This window comes from Maudiozyma barnettii, assembly GCF_903064755.1.
Source record: "Maudiozyma barnettii strain CLIB 1767 genome assembly, contig: KABA2_03, whole genome shotgun sequence".
Lineage (NCBI taxonomy): Eukaryota > Fungi > Ascomycota > Saccharomycetes > Saccharomycetales > Saccharomycetaceae > Maudiozyma > Maudiozyma barnettii.
In genome coordinates, this window is record NW_024545240.1 from 1,131,423 (window position 1) to 1,155,943 (window position 24,521).

At 34.2% G+C, this 24,521-nt stretch overlaps 7 protein-coding genes and 2 non-coding genes across 9 annotated transcripts; 5 read left to right on the forward strand and 4 right to left on the reverse strand.

The window, feature by feature from the left end:
* Positions 1 to 123: 123 nt before the first annotated feature.
* On the reverse strand, positions 124 to 522 carry SRB6 (Srb6p; the record flags this gene model as incomplete). The annotated part of the gene is made up of 1 exon (XM_041549968.1): positions 124 to 522. The coding sequence occupies one exon, from the start codon at positions 520 to 522 to the stop codon at positions 124 to 126; it is 399 nt and encodes a 132-aa protein (XP_041405902.1).
* Positions 523 to 828: 306 nt separating this feature from the next.
* KABA2_03S11528 lies at positions 829 to 899 on the reverse strand. The gene has a single exon. It is a non-coding gene; the product is annotated as a tRNA-Gly (tRNA).
* A 3,049-nt stretch (positions 900 to 3,948) lies between these two features.
* On the reverse strand, positions 3,949 to 5,643 carry KABA2_03S11550 (alpha-keto acid decarboxylase family protein; the record flags this gene model as incomplete). The annotated part of the gene is made up of 1 exon (XM_041549969.1): positions 3,949 to 5,643. The coding sequence occupies one exon, from the start codon at positions 5,641 to 5,643 to the stop codon at positions 3,949 to 3,951; it is 1,695 nt and encodes a 564-aa protein (XP_041405903.1).
* A 5,564-nt stretch (positions 5,644 to 11,207) lies between these two features.
* On the forward strand, positions 11,208 to 11,279 carry KABA2_03S11594. Its single transcript has one exon. It is a non-coding gene; the product is annotated as a tRNA-Glu (tRNA).
* Positions 11,280 to 11,993: 714 nt separating this feature from the next.
* Positions 11,994 to 15,425, forward strand: PRP22 (DEAH-box ATP-dependent RNA helicase PRP22; the record flags this gene model as incomplete). The annotated part of the gene is made up of 1 exon (XM_041549970.1): positions 11,994 to 15,425. The coding sequence occupies one exon, from the start codon at positions 11,994 to 11,996 to the stop codon at positions 15,423 to 15,425; it is 3,432 nt and encodes a 1,143-aa protein (XP_041405904.1).
* Positions 15,426 to 15,869: 444 nt separating this feature from the next.
* On the forward strand, positions 15,870 to 17,504 carry HEM14 (oxygen-dependent protoporphyrinogen oxidase; the record flags this gene model as incomplete). Its single annotated transcript, XM_041549971.1, has 1 exon — positions 15,870 to 17,504. One exon carries the CDS (start codon positions 15,870 to 15,872, stop codon positions 17,502 to 17,504), a length of 1,635 nt encoding a protein of 544 aa, XP_041405905.1.
* A 614-nt stretch (positions 17,505 to 18,118) lies between these two features.
* FAA2 (medium-chain fatty acid-CoA ligase FAA2) lies at positions 18,119 to 20,383 on the forward strand (the record flags this gene model as incomplete). The annotated part of the gene is made up of 1 exon (XM_041549972.1): positions 18,119 to 20,383. One exon carries the CDS (start codon positions 18,119 to 18,121, stop codon positions 20,381 to 20,383), a length of 2,265 nt encoding a protein of 754 aa, XP_041405906.1.
* A 427-nt stretch (positions 20,384 to 20,810) lies between these two features.
* Positions 20,811 to 21,800, forward strand: BIM1 (microtubule-binding protein BIM1; the record flags this gene model as incomplete). Its single annotated transcript, XM_041549973.1, has 1 exon — positions 20,811 to 21,800. One exon carries the CDS (start codon positions 20,811 to 20,813, stop codon positions 21,798 to 21,800), a length of 990 nt encoding a protein of 329 aa, XP_041405907.1.
* Positions 21,801 to 22,166: 366 nt separating this feature from the next.
* AFG3 (AAA family ATPase AFG3) lies at positions 22,167 to 24,521 on the reverse strand (the record flags this gene model as incomplete). Its single annotated transcript, XM_041549974.1, has 1 exon — positions 22,167 to 24,521. The coding sequence occupies one exon, from the start codon at positions 24,519 to 24,521 to the stop codon at positions 22,167 to 22,169; it is 2,355 nt and encodes a 784-aa protein (XP_041405908.1).

Consider the following 24,521-nt stretch of genomic DNA (forward strand, 5'->3'; position numbering starts at 1 on the left):
GGATGGCCACGTTTTAATGATACACATTCTATTTTAAAAAAAAATATTGTTAGTTATGACTTCGGTTCAAGTAACCTAGTTTATTAAGTATATATTACAATTATTTATATGGCTTTATTACACCTATAAATCTGTTTCCCCAATTATCTCTCCCATGCATTTCTCAAGTAAACTATCCAATTCATTATAATTAATAACTGGGACTTCGGTCTCAGATTTTTCAGGGATTTGATTAAGTATCCATTTTTCTCTGATATTTCTTGTCAGCAACAACAAATCTTGTACGCCCTTGACCAGTTGCATTGTTTGACTATTTACCAACATAACACCGGAAGTTGCAACCGATATGTCAGTCTCCGCCGTCAAAGTATTTCCTAATTCAGAACCCTCATTGGGGCTGTTTGAATCGTCATCGTTCTCGTCAACATTCTCTAGAGATGAGAGTCTAATAAGTTGTGCTAGTTTTACACTCAGTAATTCCGACGTTTGTGACAGCTTCTCGAATAGGGCTTGATTACTCATTGCTAATATGCGATTTGGATCTGTAGAATAACTTAGCGATTTCCTAAATAGTTTCTTGGTTTATTTAATCTCTTTTGTTATCGTCGTTTTGACAGTACTTAAAAGTTAGAAAATCGCTAAGCGCATTAAATATTTATAAAATATTTAACGTGATAAAACTCTCTTATTTTATAAAAGCCTAAAACAATAAAAGAAATTGTCAAAATGATACCAAGGTAAAGGTTGGTTGAATGTCGGTTGAATTGTCATTACAAGCATGACTACAGTTATAAATAAAGTTGCAAAAAAAAAAAAATAGAAAAGAAATGCGCAAGCCCGGAATCGAACCGGGGGCCCAACGATGGCAACGTTGGATTTTACCACTAAACCACTTGCGCTTATATTTAATGAAAAAGTCTAGAGTTTTTAATGTTTTTAGATAGTTAATGTCCGGGTAATCCTTAATACTCTTAATTTTCATAGTAGTTAATAATTAACCCTCAAAATCTATATTTTGTGTTAAACAGAGTTGCTGTTATTAAACTGCTCATCTTTTTGTTAAACAGAGTTGCTGTTGTTAAACTGCTCATCTTTTGTGCATAGTAACGTTGGACTATGTAGCTCCAATAAACCCAATGTAGGGGGAACGAATACTACATTATGCAGTATATATCATGTGTTATTATATATACGACAGTGCAGCACACTCTAAATTCTACTTATATTAGCTACCTTCACCTTCAGATAGGTTAAGCTAATGTTAACCTTTTTAGTGCTGCCGCTATATTTAACAAATCTCATTTTATTTTTGACAAATACTTCATAATAATGATGGTTGAAGAACTTTCATTTTCAAGTTGGTAGTGTATTATATATCCCCATATTATTGTTTGTATTACAACATGTCAGAGCTCCAATTACATAGTTTATATCTATTAAGAAACCTCATATCATGATGTAATGGGGGAGGTTAACTTAGTGATTTCTAAGAAGTAATAATTGTAAAACAGAGTTATTTATGTTAATTGCTCCTTACCTCTGCATAGTCATATTGTACAGCATGGTTCCAACAAGCCCAATGTAGGGGATAAAATATGATATTCTTTAGTACACTCTATGTAAATATATATATGTAGCAGTAAAGTGTACCCTAAATTATAATCTTGTGTTACTATCTCCTTTAGAGAGTTTAAGCTAACGAAAAACTTTTTCGTGCTAAGTCTTATTTCTACTATAACATTGCATAATATTAAATTTCCAAGTTATCTATCTGACAGAAATTATGTGGAATCAAGATATCTAAAAAGTTCAAATAAAAATGAAAGATTACGTAATAATTAGGTAACATCTTATTAAGAAAGAATTGTGAACTTACATTCTAAGTTAGATTCTATTCGTTCTATAAATTATATATAATAAAAGAAACCACTTACAAATATAAGAAAAGTATAACAAATAATATTTGTTTTATTTTAAACATTAGTATTCAGTCTATACCTACTCCTCTCTACCTGACACTATAATAATGAACGAATCAAGATCTAATCTATTATGGCTGCTTCAGTACACTATCACAAAAATTAATCGGAGTGCTAAAATGTGCTTGGATATATGATACATTTCTTTTGCAAAAGAAATTTCAGCACTATATTAGTTTGGGATATTTCTCAGTTCCAAACTTGTGATTTCAAGAAAATTCAAAAGCTCCAAAAGTTGATTAATTATTCATAAAAATATGTATAAGCAAGTGTCAGAAATAAAGGGTAATATAACTCCCATAATTTCAATATAGGTAAAGAAAATCCTTTATTCACATTCACTCATTGATATAAAAAGAAGCTCTTAATATAATATATATAAAATATTAAATGTTCTTTAAGATGTAACTTATATATAATATAAAGAGACCGATCGATTATCGTATTATAAAAATGTCCAAATTAAAACAATCAAAGCTTGAAGAGACTAATAGAGGGGAAAACTCTATCTCAGATTATCTACAGCAAGATAACTACTCTAAAGGATATTGTTGAGATTCCTTCTTCTCTAACATTGTATTATTTTTATTTTTTGAAAAGTTTTTTAGATATCCATTTCTTAGCTTGATCCATGTGAAAGTTAAATTGGTTACGTCTGAGTCAGAGGAAGAGGGAAATTAGACAACAATAAACGCACCATTTCAAGAACAAAATAACCTCTTTGTCTTCTGGAATAATTGGTAAACATATATTATCTATTATTATATCACAACAGGAAATATAGAAATAGCGTAAGTCACGGAACCTTAAAACTCATAATATGCAGCGATAATACTTTGCAACACCCATCATGTTATGCCATTGTTCTTCTCAGATAGAAAAGTTAACCAGCCGTCAGTTCTTCAAAGTCCAAATAGCACTAGAGTTGGAGATTGCACTGAAAGAATTTCGAACCGAAAACCTCTTTTCGGACTTCAAAAAAGAAACAACGCGCCGCTCTTCCCCCTCAAAATCAAAAAGAAATTTTCCTCTTCGTCCGCTGCGGCATAATACTGTCCAAAAAAGAAACGACAAGGACAACAAGGCAAAAAAATCCGAATAATATTTCTCATAGATTGTTGCTGCGGTGTTTTCTTGGGGTATGATGTGGGGGATTAACGCAATAACCAGAGAACAACAGGAGCAGCGATCAGAAAAATAAAATTTTGTTACATAATTCAAATCCAATAGAATAATAATATCAAGTAATAGCTTCCATTACCTGATAATGAGGAGATGAAGAAAGAAAAAAATTTCAAAATTTTTGATCAACAGCCGTTCACGTTAGTGATTAGTATATAATAGTGATGATATTCATGACAGCATTCCTCGAGACTAATCTCGTTTTCTAGCATGACTTGTTCCTTTTTTTGAGATTACAATCTTGATAATATCACTACACAAAATATTATTTAAGTTAATTCAAACAAATAAAAATGTACAACAAAGGTTCTGACAAGACTGCTGAATTCCATCAAATTATGTTGTTGAACGGTTTTTAAAGAGGACAAAGTAGCTGTGATGTCCTTTTTTGTAAGGGTATTCCATAACTGATGAGTAATAATATTATTTTGGCAAGAGTACTTCCATAAAATGCTTTAAGATATATATATACTTATATTTTTAAATAATAATTCTAATTATGAATAAAATATTTCTTATGTTTTTTTGATAATATGACAAGAATCTGAAGATATTTTGAACTTGTCTTTTTTATTATTGTTATTTTGTCGTCGCCCCATTTATTTTTATCAGATTAATGATGTTTGGTATTTATTAGTTTATTAATTAATGAATCTGTATATATGTCTATAAGTAAAGATGACTATGATGAAAAGGATAGTTCAATCTATCTAACGAATGCATGTTTGTTTGTTTGTTTGTTTGTTTGTTTGTTTTGGGGATTGTCTGTTTGTCCAATATTTTACTTCTAATTTCCAGCATTCAATTGTTCAGATAGCTTCCCTTGCGCAATCAATGCAACAGGTGCATCCATCACAGGTAACATTATCTCTATCATTCTAATTGTAGAGTTTTTCTGAAATGACTTGTCATTAGTTAATTTTCTCCATTCTCCAACCGTGGAGACTCTATACGTTTCATAATCGGTGGCACCAAATACTGGTAATAATTGTAAATGATCCCAGCTTTGAATTGCATTATATGCAGCTTCAGGTCCATGTATTAATCTTTCGATTGTATAACCGTCATTATTCAAAATAAACAAGTATGGATGTAAATTCCATCTAATCATAGTAGAGATCTCCTGTACTGTCAATTGTAAAGAACCATCACCGATAAATAGGATAACTCTCTTTTCTGGGTCTAATTCCTCGGCGGCAAACGTAGCACCACATACAGCACCACCCGCATAACCTATAGACCCCCATAGCACTTGCGATATCCCTAATGTGTTTGCAGGAAATGTTGTAGAGTTGATACCAAATGATGATGTACCGGTCTCTGTTATGACAATGTCACCTTCAATTAAAAACTTACTTAATTCTCTCCATAACCATTCTTGCTTCAATGGTGTAGAATCCGGTATATTTTCATTATTTGGTGGTAATGGTTCTGGGATTGGAATAGGTTTATAATTTATATTAGAATGAGGGATTTTCTCTACTAATTTTTGTAATACAAATTTCATTTGTACACCAGGAAATGTCGCATTTTTAATCTTCATATGATCCGAATGGAATTCCACCATATTTTTCGTCTTATATGAATAACTAAATGACCCTGTATTATAATCTGATAATAATGAACCAATTGAAAGAATCAAGTCTGCAGACTCTACAGTTTGTTTAATATCTTGTTTGGACAATGAACCAACATATATCCCACCATACCTTGGATGATTCTCATCGATAGTACCTTTCCCCATTGGAGTATTGAATGCTGGGAATTGAGTCACATCTATCAATTCTTGAGTTTCCCGTTTCACGTTATGTCTAGAGGCACATGCATCGGATATAATTATTGGGCTCTTAGCTTTATGAATCATTCTTATAATTTGGCCAACACATTCATTTTCTGCTTCCAAATCGTTAGGTCTTAAAGATAAATCAATTGGTGTATCTAACAAAGAAGTAGGTAAATTTAATTCGAAGAAATTTGCGGGAATTCCTAAATAGACAGGTCTTTGATAAATATAAGTGGATCTAATACATCTATCGATCTCAGATGCGGCTGTCGTGACGTCTGTAATGACACTAGTTGTCTGTGAAATATTTGCAGACATTCTATGAAACACAGTAAAATCACCATTACCTAAAGTATGATGTAATAATAGTTGTTTAGCTTGTGATGATGTGGATGGAACACCGACAACGTGTAAAACACCTACATGTTCGGAATATGAACCTGCAATACCATTCAAAGCAGAAAGTTCACCAACACCAAAGGTAGTAACCATACAAGCCATACCTTTAACTCTAGCGTAACCGTCAGCAGCATATGCAGCGTTCAATTCGTTAGTGTCACCTGCCCATCTCATTCCTTCCACTTCATATAATTTGTCAAGCAACACCAAGTTGAAATCACCAGGTAAACCAAAGATGGTATGCACGCCGACTTGTTTTAATCTTTCGAATAGATAACGGCCTAATTCTATCTTCGACATGTCTTATTTATTTATTTGTTTATTCAGAGTATTAATCAATGGTCTCTCTCAATTCACTTTCTCTATTGTAATAGTACCCGATAGTAGTCAATGTTCCGTAAACGTCCCTTTCTAATTGAAATAAATACTGATATATTTTAAACTTAGTCACTAACGATCTCTACTCTATTCTACCATAACCTCTCTCTATATATATATTTTTCATCATTTTATCTATTATGCCACCCCAATTCAGCCAAAACACTACCATATTGTGCTGTAGTGTATAAATGCATATTATATTAAAAATTTCATAATTTATTTAAAAAGGCGATGCCGGTCAGAGAGGTGTCGTTAAGCGCATAAAATATGCAAAAAACAAAAAACAAATTAAATATGTATATTATAGTGGAAGCTGAATCGTGGCTAGTGATGTCAGGTGGTCACTAGTATAAAAATGTGGAACAGAGTGTGGAAAGGGATGGGCGGCTATTTCTAGCAATTTGACGAGTAATTTATTGAATTACAAATAGAATAGCAAATATATATATATATATTAGTATATAAGGATGGATAGTTGGGGGGAATAATTTTATCACTTTTGTTTTTTTATTTACAGTAGTGGGGGTACTTCTATATTTCAAAGTTGGTTACTAAATGATAATATTATATATATTTAGCAAGTTACATAGTTTTTGTGAAAGAAGTTGTGAAATATCCTTCTCTTTCTGGAACAATCAATACTTCTGTTATGAAAGGTATATAGTACATAAGTGTTTAACCTGTTGACATATTTATGTTATCTTATAGAAAGAAGTTTTCACTAGAAATATTTTATCAAAAAATTGTAATGAAGTAACAGAGTTATTGGACCAAAGTCACTTACAGATCTCTTCAATAGTAATATAATCCTCTCGATAATATAAAATCATTTTACTAGTGGGTATTTGATCTTAAATGACGGATAATAGATGGTTTAATCTGGATTATAACGCACATTACCCGGATATATTACATGTAATTTTTTGTTATGTATGAAACCAACCGAAAATTCCCCGAATCGGGTAATTAACATCTAAAAATAACAAATGGCAGATTGAGGTCCACGTTAAAGTCGGTCGTTGAAAGAAACGTATATAGGAGACACGAATCTCCGTTTGACATTCTGCTCTAATCTTCCATTAATTATATAATACATATATAGAAGATATATAAAAGTACTAATTAGAGAGCATGATTAATAATAGTAATTAATATAACCGTTCTAGTATATCTTAGTCTCCCGTACTCCGAGATCGCAATACAACATCAGGTAACGCTTCTCTTTTAAGTTAGAAGATCATCGAATTACCATAATATTACCGTCAAGTCACTGCCCGTTTAACTTATTTTATTATGTCCAAGTTAGATATGGCTTTCGAGTACTCTGATGCAGCTTCGGATCCATCAGTCCCGACTCCAACACACCGTTCGACTCTGAAAGGCTCCGCTCCTTTTACCTTTCGGGGTACTACGGACATTATGAAACTCCCAGACTTCATGACTGTCATGCAAGTTCAATTTTTGATCCGTCACATTGTCGATGAGAGAGAAAAAAATCGCTTTCTTCCGACAGAACCTTGCTGGTCCCGCTGCTACATGGTTTCTTAACTGGTTCTCGAGCCACGCTTCAGGTCCGTATAATTATGATCAATTTAGTGCCGATTTTCACTCTCATTTCATCAACCAATTGGATCCTAATGACGTCTTGGATATGATGAATGCCTTGAAACAAACTGGTACTGGTATTGAAGCTTATAATACCAAGTTCAAACAATTGTGGTCCTTGATGCCAGTTGGCTATTGGACCGAGAGGGGTGCCTTGTTGTCCTATATGAGAGGTCTTACTCCTGAGACTTCCCGTTTTGTGGCACTAACCCGCCCTTCGACCCTAGACGAAGCGTTCGAGACCGCTTACTCTGTCGTTGCTATTGAAAATCGTTTCTTGGAGGACATGAATTCATCTCATATGGACACCGGCAGAGATATTGTCAAAACTGGTGCTGCTGTTACCCATGCACTACGTTACACTAAGCCTAGAGAAAGAGGCAGAGGTGGAAATGATCGTTATGCTTCATCAAACAACTACTCCGCAGGTCGCTTATCCCGTACTGAGCGTATGAAGAGACATTTATGTTTCAAATGCCAAAAACCAGGACACAACATCCATGAATGTAGAGTCGATAACTCTAATGTGAGAAATCGCTTATAGGCAGGTCACCCCTGTCACCAGCCATAGTCTGGTTACACTATGTCCAATCATTAAAGAAACAATTAGGTCCATTATTGGTTGTACCTTCGAAGTCACTATGACTTTGAAGCAGGAACCCATTAAGGTATTATATGATACTGGTTCACCAACATATTTTGTCCGTAATGACATTGCTGCTAAACTAGGACTGTCTGTACGTCCCGCTCCTCCATTTCGCTTCAAGGGTATTGCATCCCAAGAAGCTGCACTAACAACCGAAGCTGCTAGAATCACTTTAAAACAGGGTCAGTTGGTAATTGGTACGCCCGTCTATGTTACATCTCATATGGTACAAGATGTCATCATTGGTTATCCGATAATTACTTCCATTCCTGAAATTGCAGTGTTGTTAAAGAAACATAACTCATCCGAGAATATAAATAGCTGTTGTCCCGTCTATAGTATTAACGTGGTTAATATGGATACAGCGGAGGACAAATTTAGCTCCTCTGATATTGATGATGTGTTTGTAATCAACGTTGTTGAAAAGAACAACGATAATTCATTTAGAAACTTACCACGTTGGTTACAAGATAAATTTTCTGAGAGAGTCCGTAATAATCTCCCTCCGCGAGAGAAGGAATATGAGTGTCCTGTTTACCATGAGATCGACTTAAAGCCAGACACTAAGCTTCCACATTCACAGCCCTACAATACTTAACTAAAGCTGGAAGAAGAAATTGCCCATATTGTAGAGGATTTGATTAAACATGGTTTCGTAACTCCATCGAAGTCTCCGTGTAGCTCACCTGTTATATTAGTCAAGAAGGAAGATAATACTTATAGACTATGTGTAGACTACAGAGCTTTGAACAACGTTACCGTGAAGGATCCTTTTCCATTACCACGTATAGAGAACTTACTCGCAAGAATTGGTAATGCTTCCTTTTTCTCAACGTTAGATCTACATAGTGGTTATCGCCAAATACCTATGAAGAAGTCAGACACGTATAAGGCCGCTTTTGTTATAACAAATGGTAAGTATGAATACACAGTTATGCGGTTTGGACTTGTCAACGCTCCCAGTATATTTGCCCGTTATATGGCAGGTCTCTTCCGCTCATTATTGTTCGTTTGCGTTTATTTAGATGATATTCTGATATTTTCGAATCCCAAAGAAGAGCACTGGCGTTACATTGAACAGGTGTTACAAATTCTACAGCAAGAAAAATTAGTAGCAAAAGACAAGATGTGTCATTTTGCTACTCACGCTGTTGAATTCCTAGGTTACTTAATTGGTCATAATAAGATGACGCCGAGTATAATGAAATGTCTTGCGTTCATTTGATTCTCCGTCGTTATTATTGGTTCGTTGGGAATGTAACCCAAATCTACATCGAATGGAGAATGTTTTGTTGTTCGGTTTGGAGTTGCGTTATAAGCAAATTCCATCTGAGGGAGAAAAGTATCCCAATGTTTGTGGTTGTTAGCGACGTACGATTTCAGTAATGTGTTTAAAATTTGAATTGTTCTTTCTGATTGGCCATATGTTTGGAGGTGATTACTTGATGACATCGTTAATTTGATTCCTAATCGTTCTGTGAATTCTTGATAATCCTTAGCAGTGAACCTAGTGTCTCTATCTCTAGTAATCGTTTTTGGGAAACCGTGATAAGCAGAATGACACTTTCCTACCTCAGATGGAATTTACTTATAACACAACTCCAAACCGAACAACAAAACGTTCTCCATTCGATGTAGATTTGGGTTACATTCCCAACGAACCAAAAATAACGACTGAGAATCAAACGAACGCAAGACATTTCGCAACCGTAGATTTCGTTAAACACCAGAAGGCTGTTATGCTACAAGTTAAAGATATACTAGAAGAAAATGCTGCTGATATGGAGACCAGGAACAATGATAAAAGAACAGAAATAACTTTTAAGAAAGGCGATTACGTATTATTGCATAGAGATACCTACTTCATAGGAGGAAGATACTCAAAGGTTCAACTCATCTATTTAGGTCCATTCCAAATTGTCAAAGGAATTAACAAAAGCATGATGGGAAAATTGAATATTAGACATCTTCTCGATTTCGAACTTACGTTTACATAACTGAACAAATTTTATTATATTATAAAATCGACTTATAGTCATCTGATTTTTTATATCTTACATAAAAATATTGACAGAAATTATATTGAATCAAGATATCTAAAATGTCCTAATAAGAACTAAACATTTTATTGGGTAATAGTCGTTTAGGTCATAATCGTTTAGCAAATAAATTCATTACTTAACAATCGTTTCGGTAACAGATCTGTAGAGAATCTGAGATAGAGCTTTTGCCTCTAGTAGTCTCTGCAACTTTTAATTGTTTTAATTCGGACATTTTATAATACGATAATCGATCGGTCTCTTTTATTATATATATTTTTACGTATTGTAGAATATTTAATATTCTTTATATATTATATTAAGAGCTTCCTTTTATATCATTTTTTTAAAGGTTTTTATTTCCTCAATCACACCTTTCATCTCTGTTTAGTTTGATTCTTATCTATAACTGTGCTTAAAAGTAGTTCTTTACCTATTGAAATTAAGTGTTGTGCACATTACTCTTAATTTCTGACAAAATCAATTACTTGACAATCGTTTAGGTAATCAGTTCACTACTTAACAATCGTTTAGGTAATATGAGAAACAGATTGTTAAGAAAATAAATAATATATAAAGACAAAGAATTCTGAAGTTTGTAAACGTAAGTTTGAAATCGAGAATATATGATTAGTATTCGAGTTGAAATTATCGGACATAGTTATAGATATTCAAATGTATAATCTTGTGTTTTATTTTATGTTATATAAAGTAAGTCTATATAAGGAAGATTGTATATATATATAAAGTTTGAATATGTGGTCCTTTTATACTTTTGGGAAAGGAAAAACAGTGTACCAAATATTGATAGTATTCTTACTAAACATTCTTGAAACATGTTCTAGACACTTATGAAACAATTAGTAATACTTGCTTACTAATCATTCTTAAAGAATGTTCTAGAATCATATTGAACAGTTAGTAATAATTTTTTACTAAACATAAAATTGTAATAACTAAGTATTGCTACTTTCTATATTATAACATCTTATAATATATTTCCGACAATTGGAGCTACATAGTCCAACGTTACTATGCACAAAAGATAAGCAGTTTAACAACAGCAACTCTGTTTAACAACTTACTTTATATAAAAGAAGAAAAAACAACGATTATTGAAATAAAAAGTAACCGTCTGTTATATTTTGTCTTCAACCATTTGAGATCCCAATACAACATTTCATACGATTACGTCCGATATAGTGTAACGGCTATCACATCACGCTTTCACCGTGGAGACCGGGGTTCGACTCCCCGTATCGGAGTATTTTTGAATTTAGATTTTAATTTTTTTGTCCATATGCACACTATCACCAATCATCACAAATGTTTGAAAGTTTATGCTCCACTCAATACCTTAATCTCCTTACAGTTTGCTGGTAAATACCCAGATTATTAACTTCCCTATTTTCAAAATTGTTTTGACATTTACCTTTAAGTTTTTGAAGGTTGACTTAAATATTTTTATAAAGATCGGACATTTCTTGTTTCTTGGTTATATTTAATAAACTGTGAAAGACTGCTATTTCAAAACCATGTTTTTTGTATTATTTATCTCTCGTAACTTCATTCTAAAGCATTCTCGCTGGAAAGACCAAGTGGTCTAGTTGATTTTGGAAAATGATTAGGATATCTAAAAATTTAAATTTAAACTAAAGAAGATATTCATTTAAGCAGTGTCAAACCTCTCCCTTTACACCAGTTTATATTGCTTCGTCTTAAGCCTCTCTACTGTTTTGCTATCGTTTCGTGACTCTACACATGTTATTGAATTTTTCGAAGACATTTGTTCTAACAAATCGCATAGAGACTTCAAAAAAATATTACAATGTGTACATTTTTATATAAAAAAATTTAAATAAAAGAAACCTTAACCTCATCGCAAATCTAAACATAGTAAATATTATATTAGGAACTAAACACCAAACATAGTATTATTACCCCAAACGCCTCTCTTACACAAACTACGTAGTGTCATAATGAATAATAAAGATAAGGAAATATTGGATTTACTAGGAGCTGATGATGCAGCAATACTAGATTTTTTGAAGGATATAAAACAGAAAGCTAAAAGTGAGATAAACTTCGAGCAGCGAATTAACGAATTAGAAGTTGGATTACAACATGATATGATACATAAGATATACCACTTATTACATGAAAGAACAGAGTTTGACTTAGGGAGTTTTCTAAAAGAAAATCTTGGCTTAACTTCGGAGTCCGATGTATCACTCTTGAAGGATTTTACAAAGGGTCTATTCAATAAATGCGATACTTTAGATATATTTAAGGACGAAATGAAGAATTTAGATAGTGGTCTAAACGATGAAGCGTTAAGAGAGATCTATAATTCATTAAAAATTAAAAGAATTATTACAGAGACTTCAAGTAATCCATTTATTACAAAGACAGAACAATACGATGGTCTTAATTTACCTAACAAAGCTGTTGATTGGCAAGTAATTCAGGATACGAAAGATTTAAAACCTACCAAATCTAGGAATGTGACCCCAAATATAGATCCATATCCAATACTAGGTCACATATATGAAGGACTAGTGAGAAGACTAATGCCATTTGGTTGTTTTGTCTCAATCTTAGGAGTTAAATCCAAAAAATGTGAAGGATTAGTGCATATATCTGAGATAGCTAAGAGACGAATAAAAGAACCTAGAGATTGTGTATTGGAAGGACAGAAAGTGTATGTGAAAGTTATTAAACTGGGTGATGATGGTAGGATTTCTTTGAGTATGAGAAGGGCTGATCAAGTGACAGGAAAAGATATAGATGACATGACAAGAGAAACTGAGGGTAACGAACGAGGAAGAACCGCGATGAGGAAAGAGACTCCATCAGTTAAGATTAAAAAAAGAAAGTTGACATCCCCAGAGAGGTGGGAAATACAACAATTGATTGCAAGTGGGGCTGCTTCTATTGAAGACTACCCAGAGCTTAATGAACAGCCTGACAATGAGAAGAACGAAAGAGAAGGTGAAAATAGTAAGACTACAACTGGTGGAACTGACTTTGATGAAGATATGGAAGAACTGGATGTTGAATTGAATACTGATGATAAACCAAATTTTTTGAAGAGTGAACTAATGACAAAGGATAAAGGATTCGAACCAGCAAAAATTGTAAAAATGCCAAGAGGTTCAATGAACAGAGTTGCAATGAATGGTTCTCTTACAATGACGGAACATAGAGAGCAAAAATTAGAGAAGAAGAAAAATGTCGAACAACAAATTAGGCAATTAAGTTCAGAAAATGACCCCACTAGAACCAGAAGGGAATATAAACAAGAGATTGACCAATTAAAGAAAGAACTCATTGTTACTGCGTGGGAAAAGAATAGGATTCAAGAAAAGGTATCGTTTGGTAAAAGAACTTCATTACCTATAAGCCAACAGCGGAAAGAATTACCTGTATATAATATGAGATCCAAATTAATAGAATCTATCAAAGCCAACCAATTTATTGTAATAGTTGGTGAAACAGGTTCTGGTAAAACAACTCAGATCACACAATATCTGAACGAAGAAGGATTTAGTGAAAATGGTATGATAGGTTGTACACAACCCCGCAGAGTTGCTGCCATATCTGTTGCGAAAAGAGTATCAGAAGAAGTCGGGTGTGAGTTGGGAGGTGAAGTTGGTTATAACGTTCGTTTTGATGACCGAACATCCCGAAAGACAAAAATCAAATATATGACCGATGGTATGTTACAAAGAGAGACTCTTTTGGACCCAATGATGTCTAAATATTCAGTCATCATGTTAGATGAAGCTCACGAACGTACTGTAGCGACTGACATTCTTTTTGCTCTATTGAAGGAGGCTGCCAAAGCAAGACCAGAACTTAAAATTATTATTACGTCCGCAACGCTAGATTCTGAGAAATTTTCCAAGTATTTTAATGACTGTCCTGTGATTAATATACCTGGTAAGACCTTCCCCGTGGAAGTAATGTATTCACAGACACCTCAGATGGATTATATCGAAGCTACCTTAGACTGTGTTATGGATATACATATTAATAATGATGCTGGTGATATCTTAGTGTTTCTAACAGGTCAAGAAGAAATCGATTCGTGTTGTGAGATATTATATGAGAAGGTCAAGACATTAGGAGATGCTATAGGAGAACTAGTTATTCTTCCAATTTACTCTGCATTACCAAGTGAAGTTCAGTCAAAGATATTTGAACCAACTCCAGAGGGAAGTAGAAAGGTAGTGTTCGCTACTAATATTGCCGAGACTTCCATCACTATAGATGGTATTTATTATGTCGTGGATCCAGGATTCTCGAAAGTAAATTCTTATAATCCCAGAGCTGGTATGGAACAACTAATTGTTTCTCCAATTTCGAAGGCACAAGCCAACCAAAGAAAGGGTAGAGCTGGTAGAACTGGACCAGGGAAGTGTTATAGACTTTATACTGAGTCTGCATTCTACAATGAAATGTTACCGAATACTATTCCAGAAATACAAAGGCAAAATCTTTCTAATACAATCCTTATGTTAAAAGCTATGGGGATCAACGATTTACTGAATTTTGACTTTATGGATCCACCACCAAGGAATCTTCTTTTATCCGCACTTTCGGAACTTTACAATTTAGAAGCATTGGATGGAGATGGCTATCTAACAAAATTGGGCCAAAGAATGTCTCAATTCCCAATGGATCCAACGCTTTCAAGAGTCATGCTTTCATCTGTCACTAATGAATGTTCTGATGAAATATCTACTATAATTGCAGTGTTGTCTGTTCAAAATATTTTCTTTAGACCAAGAGATAAACAACAACAAGCGGATCGTCAAAAAGCTCGTTTCAATCACCCATATGGGGACCATCTAACGTTGTTAAACGTATTTACACAGTGGGAAAAAGCAGGTGGAGGTCAACAGTTTTGTGAGATCAATTTCTTGCATGGAAGACATTTGAAACGTGCTAGAGATGTGAAGGATCAAATTTTATCGATAGTTAATCAACTTCATTTACCTATTGTCAGCTGTCGAGGTGATGTGGACATCATTCGTAAAACATTAGTGACTGGGTTCTTCATGAATGCAGCTAAGAGAGAACCAAGTGTTGGTTATAAGACAATAGTAGGTAATACTGCAGTGGGTATCCACCCATCTAGTTCATTGTTTGGCAAAGAGTATGAGTATGTCATTTACAACTCATTGGTGCTAACCAGTAGGGAGTTTATGTCACAGGTGACTAGCATCGAACCAGAATGGCTTCTTGAATTTGCGCCTCATTATTACAAAGCAATAGACAATAATAGTAAATCACGTAAGAAGTTAAAACTGGCACCTTTACATGACAGATATGCAAAGAATCAAAACTCATGGAGATTAAGTTCCATTAGACAATCCAGAGAAAAAGCATTAGGTATCAAACGTTGAATTAACTCTAAATAGTCTTTTTATATAACTGTAGCAACTATCTATACTACTCGTTTATAAAAATATGATTTCACAAGGCTCCCCAGTATAATCATCATAGGCACATATATATATATATATTTTCCAATTCTATTGGTACGAATCTTTCTTGGAAACTGATGATCGACGTATGTAATCAAGGAGTACTTCTACGAGTTTTTCTCTTTGAAGGCACGAAGATGAAAAATTCACCGAGAATCGTATTTTCGTTCAACAATGGAGTATGAGAGACAGAAATCAAGGACTGACATACAGATATATAATTTATTTCATTTATAAGGGGAAGAGTAAATAAGAAAGTGGAAAACGTTTCTACTTTAGAAGGAACTTGAAGTGTTTAAAGTTAAAATAATCATAGATAACTAGAACTGGATCCGGCAATTTTGCATCAATAAGAAAAAAAAAATGCTGAGTCAATTGATAAAATTACCTACTAACGCAAAGGTTGGTGTCGTTGGCGGTGGTATATCAGGTCTAACGTTTACTTACTTTCTGGGCAAGTTAAGACCAGATGTCCATATCACTTTATTTAACCCAGAGAGCCGTCCCGGAGGTTGGATCAATTCGTGGGATACTCAGGACAAGAACAGAAAGCCTGTTATGATTGAAAGAGGCCCTCGGACATTTAGAGGTGTCTCTGATGGGACTGTCATGATCATGGACTCAATGCTTGAGATGAATAAAGGTGATATTATAAGAACTATCAGCAAAGATTCCAATGCAGATAAGAAGTTTATAGTGGACCCTACAAATAAGTTGATCCAAGTGCCTAACTCACTTACCACACTAATTAAATTTTTTCTCAATCCTTTAAGCAAAGGGTTATTAAGAGGTATGATCACCGAATGGACAAGGAAACCTATTGACTCTCAGATTAAGGATGAAAGTGTGCTATCGTTGTTAACAAGAAGATATGGTAGTGTTGACATTGGTCGTAATTTGTTTAGTGCTCTATATCGTGGTATATACGCAGACGATGTTGGTAATCTCAGCGCTCGAAAAGTCGTTGGTAAATTATATTACGATGAAAGAAAGTACGGCTCAATTACGAAGGCATCGATTGCTAGATGGAGGGAAAGTTCTAATAAGTCGAGTGAAGACAATGATAAATTAAGTGAAAGTGTAGCGTTATACACTAAAGTGTTCAATAAGGATGAAAACAAGATCCGTGCATTATCCAAGAGATTAGCTCAATTTCCCATGCTTGGTTTGAAAGGTGGGCTATCGCAATTTCCAAACACTTTCAAAGAAGCAATTATAAAATTACCTAATGTTTCTTTGTTGACAGACAATGTCATGTCCATGAACCAAAGTACTAAAAAGGATAAAATGATTCTTGAATATATGAATATAAATGGAAAAGAAACTCATTTGAAAACTACTGCTAAAGAATTTGATCATATTAGGTTAGCTGTAGCTCCAAATATTTTTTCTAAATTAATTGCAAGGACAAATCCTAAAATCAAAGAAAAACTGGACTTGATCAAGACTAATACAGTGACATTAGTCAACCTATACATTCCAGATAAAGATATTATCCCTAAGGAGAAGAATGGGTTTGGTTACTTGATTCCCGAGACTAACAGCAACCCTGAAAAAGTACTTGGTGTTATCTTTGATTCTGTTATTGAAAAGAGTTTCAAACCATTTGGCGAAACAAGTTTAAACACAACTTCATCACCACCTCAGAACTATACGAAATTGACCGCTATGGTTGGTGGCTCAATGTATAATGATGCTGAAGGTAAACAGAATATCGCCAATGAACAACAAACTATACTGAATGTCAAGAGTGCCTTACAGAAACATCTAGGAGCCTCCAAAGAGGATCTAGATGCAGGCCAATGGATCTATACCGTGGCTAAGGACTGTCTACCTCAGTTTAAGATTGGGTACAATAACCTAATTAAGTCAATTGAACAAGATGTTATCAATGATTACTCATCGAAGGTATCCCTAGGTGGAATGGGTTTCTCCAAAAGTCCAGGTATCCCAGACGTTGTGACAGATGCCCTAATAGATGCTACCAAATTACAGTAAATAAACTATCATCAAATGCGGATGTATACTTTTCCTTCTTTATTTATAAATATCATACAACATCATCATATATACATATATATATATACGTTTTACCATTTTCTCTCTCTTATTTGATTGGGAAAGCGGAACCACTTTTTTAAAACCGGACCGACCTTTCCACTGTTGGAGAAAGAGGCAGAGAAATTAAGAATTGATCGATCTCCAATTAAGAGATACCAATAAGAAGAAAGAGATCAAATGAAGCATAATTTACTCCAACTTTGATGAAAGAAACGGATAAGGAGAGGTGTGATGATACCCTTATTACGGAAAAGTTAAAAGAGGAGAAAATGAATGACATTGGAAAAACTAATGTATTGAACGGCTCTTGGAGGTAGTATATATTATATTATTACCCCAAATGACAATGACAACGATATAAATAGGGGAGTCTAAGGTTATAATATTCTTTTTTCTCTCTTTTTAATTCATTAATTATATTTTAATACTCTTTGTTTCAGTTTGAGCGGTTAACTTCTGAAAGATATATATAATAAGTTTCCTTACTGTTACAACTAGAGGTAATCAAGAGGATTATTGATTTTAACAGATATCTAAAATAAATATCACAAATGTATGAAACATATTCAATTTCAGATGTCATAGAAACCGATGCAAGGTTTCAACCATTGAAGGATAAACTAGCTGGTTATGTTAAGGGCTCAGATGAATATTTGGCAGAGTTGATAAACGAGCTTCCACTAAATAGTTATCCAGATTATAAGACATATTTAAAGAAACAAGCTGTCCCCATGAGCAAATATGTCAGTAATGATGTCGATAATGATAAAGGTATTGATGCAAACTTGCATTATAGCGATACATTTAGAAATAGTCTTTCCCCTGAGAAATTGGTTACCTGTGTAGATCAGAAATTAAACACAGGCTACGAACATTTTATGTTCTCTGCGAGAAGATGGCCTGATAATGGTTGTTTAGGTAGAAGAACATATGACCATACAACAGACCTATGGTCAGAACAGTATCATTTTGAAACGTATAGACAAGTTGCTGAAAGAGCTCATGCATTTGGGTCTGGTATTATGTCTCTAGTTAACGTAAAGAGAAATAAACCACTTAAATCCAATAATTTTATATTAGCTATCTTGGCTCATAATATGCCAGAATGGATTATTACAGATTTAGCTTGTCAAAGTTATTCTATCACTAACACAGCTTTGTATGAGACATTAGGTCCCAAAACTTCAGAGTACATTATGAATTTGACCGAGAGTCCTGTATTAGTGTTTGCAAAGTCGAATATGTACAATGTACTTTCCATCTTACCTGACCTTGAATATGTTAACACTCTGATTTGTATGGAAGATTTAAAAGAAAGTGAACTTAAATCTATTAACGAATCTCTTTTGACTAAAAATTTTAATAAACTGAATGAGAAAATTTCCGTGTTTTCAATGAAACAAGTGGAAGAAATTGGTAAGCTAAATAATATTCCATTGATTCCGCCAACTCCAAAGACAACTTATACAATTTCTTTTACTTCTGGTACAACAGGTTTACCAAAAGGTGTAGTTCTAACTCACCAAGCTATTACCTCTAGTAATGCATTCGTTTTATCATCAATGAAGGTTCCCAGCAGTAAGAAAAACAAACAACTGTACGATATGTGTTTCTTACCTTTAACGCATATCTTTCAAAGACAAACTACGTCATATGCGTTATCTATGGGAGTCGGTTCTGGTTTTCTCCACAAACCGGATCCTTTGGTTCTTGTCGAAGATTTAAAGATTTTGAAACCTGATTTTTTATCCATGGTCCCCAGAATATTAACAAGATTTGAATCTGGTATCAAGACAACCCTGAGTAAATCTGCTATTCAGAAAAATATCGCATCTAACATCATAGAAAATAAGGCTGCAAGGTTCAGCAGCCATGGTGGTACAGATCATTCATTATTGAATTTTCTATTATATCATCGTGTTTTAATCGACAAAATTAGGGATTCGCTGGGGTTAACTAACGGATCATTTGTAGTGACTGGTTCAGCACCAATTGCTAAAGAGACACTTCTATTTTTGCGTAGTGCTCTAGATATCGGAATAAGGCAAGGGTATGGATTAACAGAATCATTTGCTGGTATATGTCTAGCAGAACCTCACGAGAGAGATATTGGTTCATGTGGTGCAGTTGGTATTAGTACTGAATGTAGATTGAAAGATGTCCCTGAAATGTCCTATTTCGCCAAAAAAGATTTAAAAGGTGAATTACAATTAAGAGGCCCTCAGATATTTAGTATGTATTTTAAGAACCCAGATGAGACTCAGGCTGCTATAGATAAAGATGGTTGGTTTTCTACTGGTGATGTTGGATTTATTGATGCCAAAGGAAGAATACATATAATTGATCGTGTGAAAAATTTCTTTAAATTGGCACATGGAGAGTATATTGCCCCTGAGAAGATTGAGAACGCCTACCTTTCCTCATGTCCGTACATTGCCCAACTGTTCATCTTTGGTGATCCATTGCAGACTTATCTCGTAGGTATAGTCAGCTTAGAATATGAAGGTACACAAAATGCATTATCACGTTCACACCCCGAAGTATTGTCACTCTCACAAGAAAAATTGTTTGATAAGATCAACAGTGATCCTATTTTGAAAAAAGATCTGCTTTTGGCAATTAATCGCCACACAGAAGGTCTTCAGGGATTTGAGAAACTACATAACATGGTCGTCGGAACGGATCTTCTAAACGTGGAAAATGGAACTGTCACTCCAACTCTAAAAATTAAAAGGGTTGTAGCAACAAAATATTTTAAAAAGGATTTGGATCTTCTATATCAGCAAGGTTCTTTGATCAGGGTAGAGAAATTATAATATTATTAGTGTGATTCTCTATATAATAGTACAAATACTTTCACCTTTTTTTCTTATCTTTTCTTATGTTTCTGCAACCGAACTATATATAACATAGTCAATATAATATTCAATAAAAAAAAGATTATATTATCATCTATCTAACTCTATTATTTTTTAATCTTTTATTATAAGATAGTCATTACTTGAAACGTTTCTCATACACAGACCAAAAAAACAAAAATTAAATTTTTTGGCGCCTTGTTGAAGCCTTCAAGTGGACTTAAAGAAAACATAAACAAACAACACGAAACTAGATAGTCGAATTAAATAATAACAACAGCAAATACAGTAAAATAGTACACGAAAGGAAACTTAGGAGGACAACTTAAATATAATAACGACATTTCGATAGTGAAAAGGGTCTCGAAAATACGAATATATAGAAATGAGTAATAATATCGGAGAATCTAGAACGGAATTGCTTAACTGGCTGAACGACCTTTTGAAGTTGAACTACAAAAAGATTGAAGAATGCGGTACAGGTGCTGCATACTGTCAAATCATGGACTCCGTTTATGTAGATGTGCCAATGCATCGAGTCAAGTTCAATGCTACAGCAGAATATGAGTTTCATACAAATTACAAAATCTTACAGAGTTGCTTTGCTAGACATGCAATTGAAAAGACAGTCTATGTGGAAAGATTAGTAAAATGTAGATTCCAGGACAACTTGGAATTTTTGCAATGGATTAAAAAATTCTGGATGCAAAATAAAGATAGCAGCCCATATGATGCTATTTCCAGAAGGAAGCATAGACAAGTCAGTGGAGGTATTAGCGGCACTGCTCCCCCATCTAGTGGTTCGATTAGTATAGCAAAACGTAAATCTAGCATGCCTACACAGAACTACGGATCAACACGGTCGTCATACGGAACTAGCGGCGTCACAAGAAGGATATCGAACGACCAGTACTTGGCTATCCAAACAGAATTAACTCAGGCTAAGAATAGCATGACTTCGATGGACAAAGAGATTAATACATATAAGGATACCACAAACATCCTCGAGAGAGAACGTGATTTTTATTTCAGTAAACTGAGAGATATCGAAATTCTGGTACAATCAACGCAAGATTTAATAAAAGAAGGTGTATATGAGAGTGGAACTGGTGAATTAGATAAATTTTTAAACAAAGTTCAACAGATATTATATGCGACGGAAGATTCAAATGATGGAGATCAACATCAAGAGGAAGAAAATAAAACTGAAACGGCTAATGCAAACAATCAGCAATATATGGATAATGATAATTTAACGAACCATTCTTCAGTCAGTGTACATGCTCATGAATCTATGATGAATAACCAATCCATAAACACTCAACCACATCAAGCTACCTCGCAGAACTTAATAATTGACGACGAGACCTTTTGAAAGGAAAAAAACTACCCTACACGAACACTTTAAGTTATAATTCCAATGAATTTTTATTGATATTAACTATCGTTAGAAGATGGCACACATAATATACGTATAATATGCATAACTGTTAATCATTGTGTGAAGCCAAACAGAAAATCGCAGATACTTTATCTAATAAGAATAATAAAACAATTAAATTGTATAAATATCTACATGAATATATTTAATAAATCGAACGGTACTATTTATATCAGTATTCAACGATAGGAAACAAAAAAATACAGGAATCTTGTTTAGACGTTTTTACTTTTCAATAGTACATTTACTGAACGATTTCAATATTTTACTCTATATAATACTCAAAAATAAGTACTAGATTCAATTCGTAGCTGGAGATGAAGGTGGAGCTGGTTTTGCAGTTTTTGGATCCAGATATCTCTCAAAAGCTTCATTTCTCTCTGGGAAAGGTCTTGGTCCCAGCAGTCTAATCATATCCTCTCTAGTAATAGCTTCTTTCTTGAGCAGTTCCTTTGCGACTTTATCAACTTCATCGAGCTTTTCTGTTAATAATTTAACACATTGCATATGAGCGTCATCAATTATTCGTTTGATCTCTAAGTCAATATTTCTTGCTGTCTTTTGACTGAAAGGTTTGCTGATTTGTAATCCACCACTATCTTGATCGTAAGCTAAATAACCTACCTTTTTTGACATACCAAGTGAAGTGACCATAGCGTGGGCCATTTGAGTTACCTTCTTGAAATCGTCATGTGCACCACTTGTTACAAATGGAAAATGTAATTCCTCAGAAACACGACCTCCCAGGGCCATAATCATTCTATGTTGGAATTGTTCCTCACTAATAAGGTATTGATCAGGTGGTAAATACTGAGCATAACCCAATGCACCTTGGCCTCTTGGAATAATACTAACTTTCAATAATGGGTCGGCGTATTTTAAATACCAACCACAAATAGCGTGACCGGCCTCATGGTAAGCTACTGTAGTCTTTTCTTCCTTTGATAAGACCTTTGATTTCTTTTCTAGACCAGCAATGACCCTTTCAATAGCTTGTTCAAAATGATATAATTTAATATGTGGGTCTCTGTGTCTGGCAGCAATTAATGCTGCTTCATTACAAGCATTAGCAATATCCGCACCAGTAAACCCTGGAGTCAAAGTAGCCAATTTACCTGCAAGATCATGACGTGCAGACTCTGCTGGAACAAGTTCTGGTGATAGGTTTAATCTTTTCAAATGAACCAAATAAATAGCCAATCTACCGTTAATATCAGGAGAATCTATTTGAATATGTCTATCAAATCTACCCGGTCTCATCAGAGCTGAATCCAAAACATCTGGTCTATTAGTACCAGCTAGTACAACAACTTGATCTGAAGTAGTGAAACCATCCATCTCGACTAATAATTGATTCAAAGTGGCCTCTCTTTCGTCATTAGCACCACCAAGAGCACCACCTTTACCTCTTTCTTTACCAATCGCATCAATTTCATCTACAAAGATAATTGAAGGTGCCATCTTACGAGCTTGTTCAAAAAGATCACGGACACGAGATGCACCAACACCGACAAACATTTCGACGAACTCAGAACCTGAGACAGAGAGGAAAGGAACACCGGCTTCACCAGCCGTGGCTTTAGCAAGTAAAGTCTTACCTGTACCTGGAGGACCGGACAAAATTGCCCCTCTTGGGATTTTGGCCCCCAAAGCAGTATATTTCTGTGGGTTTTTTAAGAAATGAACAAACTCCATAATTTCTTGTTTAGCTTCATCACAACCGGCAACATCTTTAAATGATATTCTAATATCAGTTTCTTTATTAAACAATTTAGCCTTTGATTTACCAACACCAAACATATTACCTATGCCATTCCCACCACCGGAACCACCTGCATTAGCACCACCGGTCATTCTCTTAGTTATGAAATACAAACCACCAAGTAACAATAAAGTTGGTATAAAAGGGAATAAGTATTGTAACATTGAAGTACGAGTAACGTACGAAATTGGAATTCTATCATTTGGTGCAATTTTCAATTGATCTTGTGCTTGATCCATTTGATCTTCAAATATATCAACTGATCCAATGGTAAACGATACAACTGGTGGACCACCGCCAAATGGGGTACCGAATAATCCTCTAGAGTCTGCGCTTCTATCATTAGATAATGCTGTTGCTTGTGGCAATAATTCAGCCTGTACTAAATACTTATTTACCACGAAAATATGCTTAACCAAGCCCTTTTCAAGATATTTGGTCTTAAAGTCTTGGAATGTAAGAATATTATTATCATTGTTATTATCATTATCATTATCGGGTCCACTTAATAAAGAGAACAAAACGGTAAAACCAACAGTTAAATATATTGTCTTTGCGAATTCTTTTGATTTCAAATATTCTGTTAAGGATTTAAATTCTTCTTCATTTTCATTATTTTCATTTTTATTCTTATTCTTGTTCTTATTATTCTGATTCTTAGGTCCCTTATTTTCCTGATACTTTTGAAGATTATATCTAAACGGTAAGGGTGTTGTTGTATGAATAGATCTTGTATTATTTCTTCCTCTAGTAAGATTTAACACTGGAACCTTATGATTCGAGTGTAATAATGATAACGATGTTTCGTTTCTTAACAAAGTATTAGAGCATACTTTTATTCTTGGTATTATACTGGCATATCTCGATACATTCGTTATTCTTGTATTAAACAT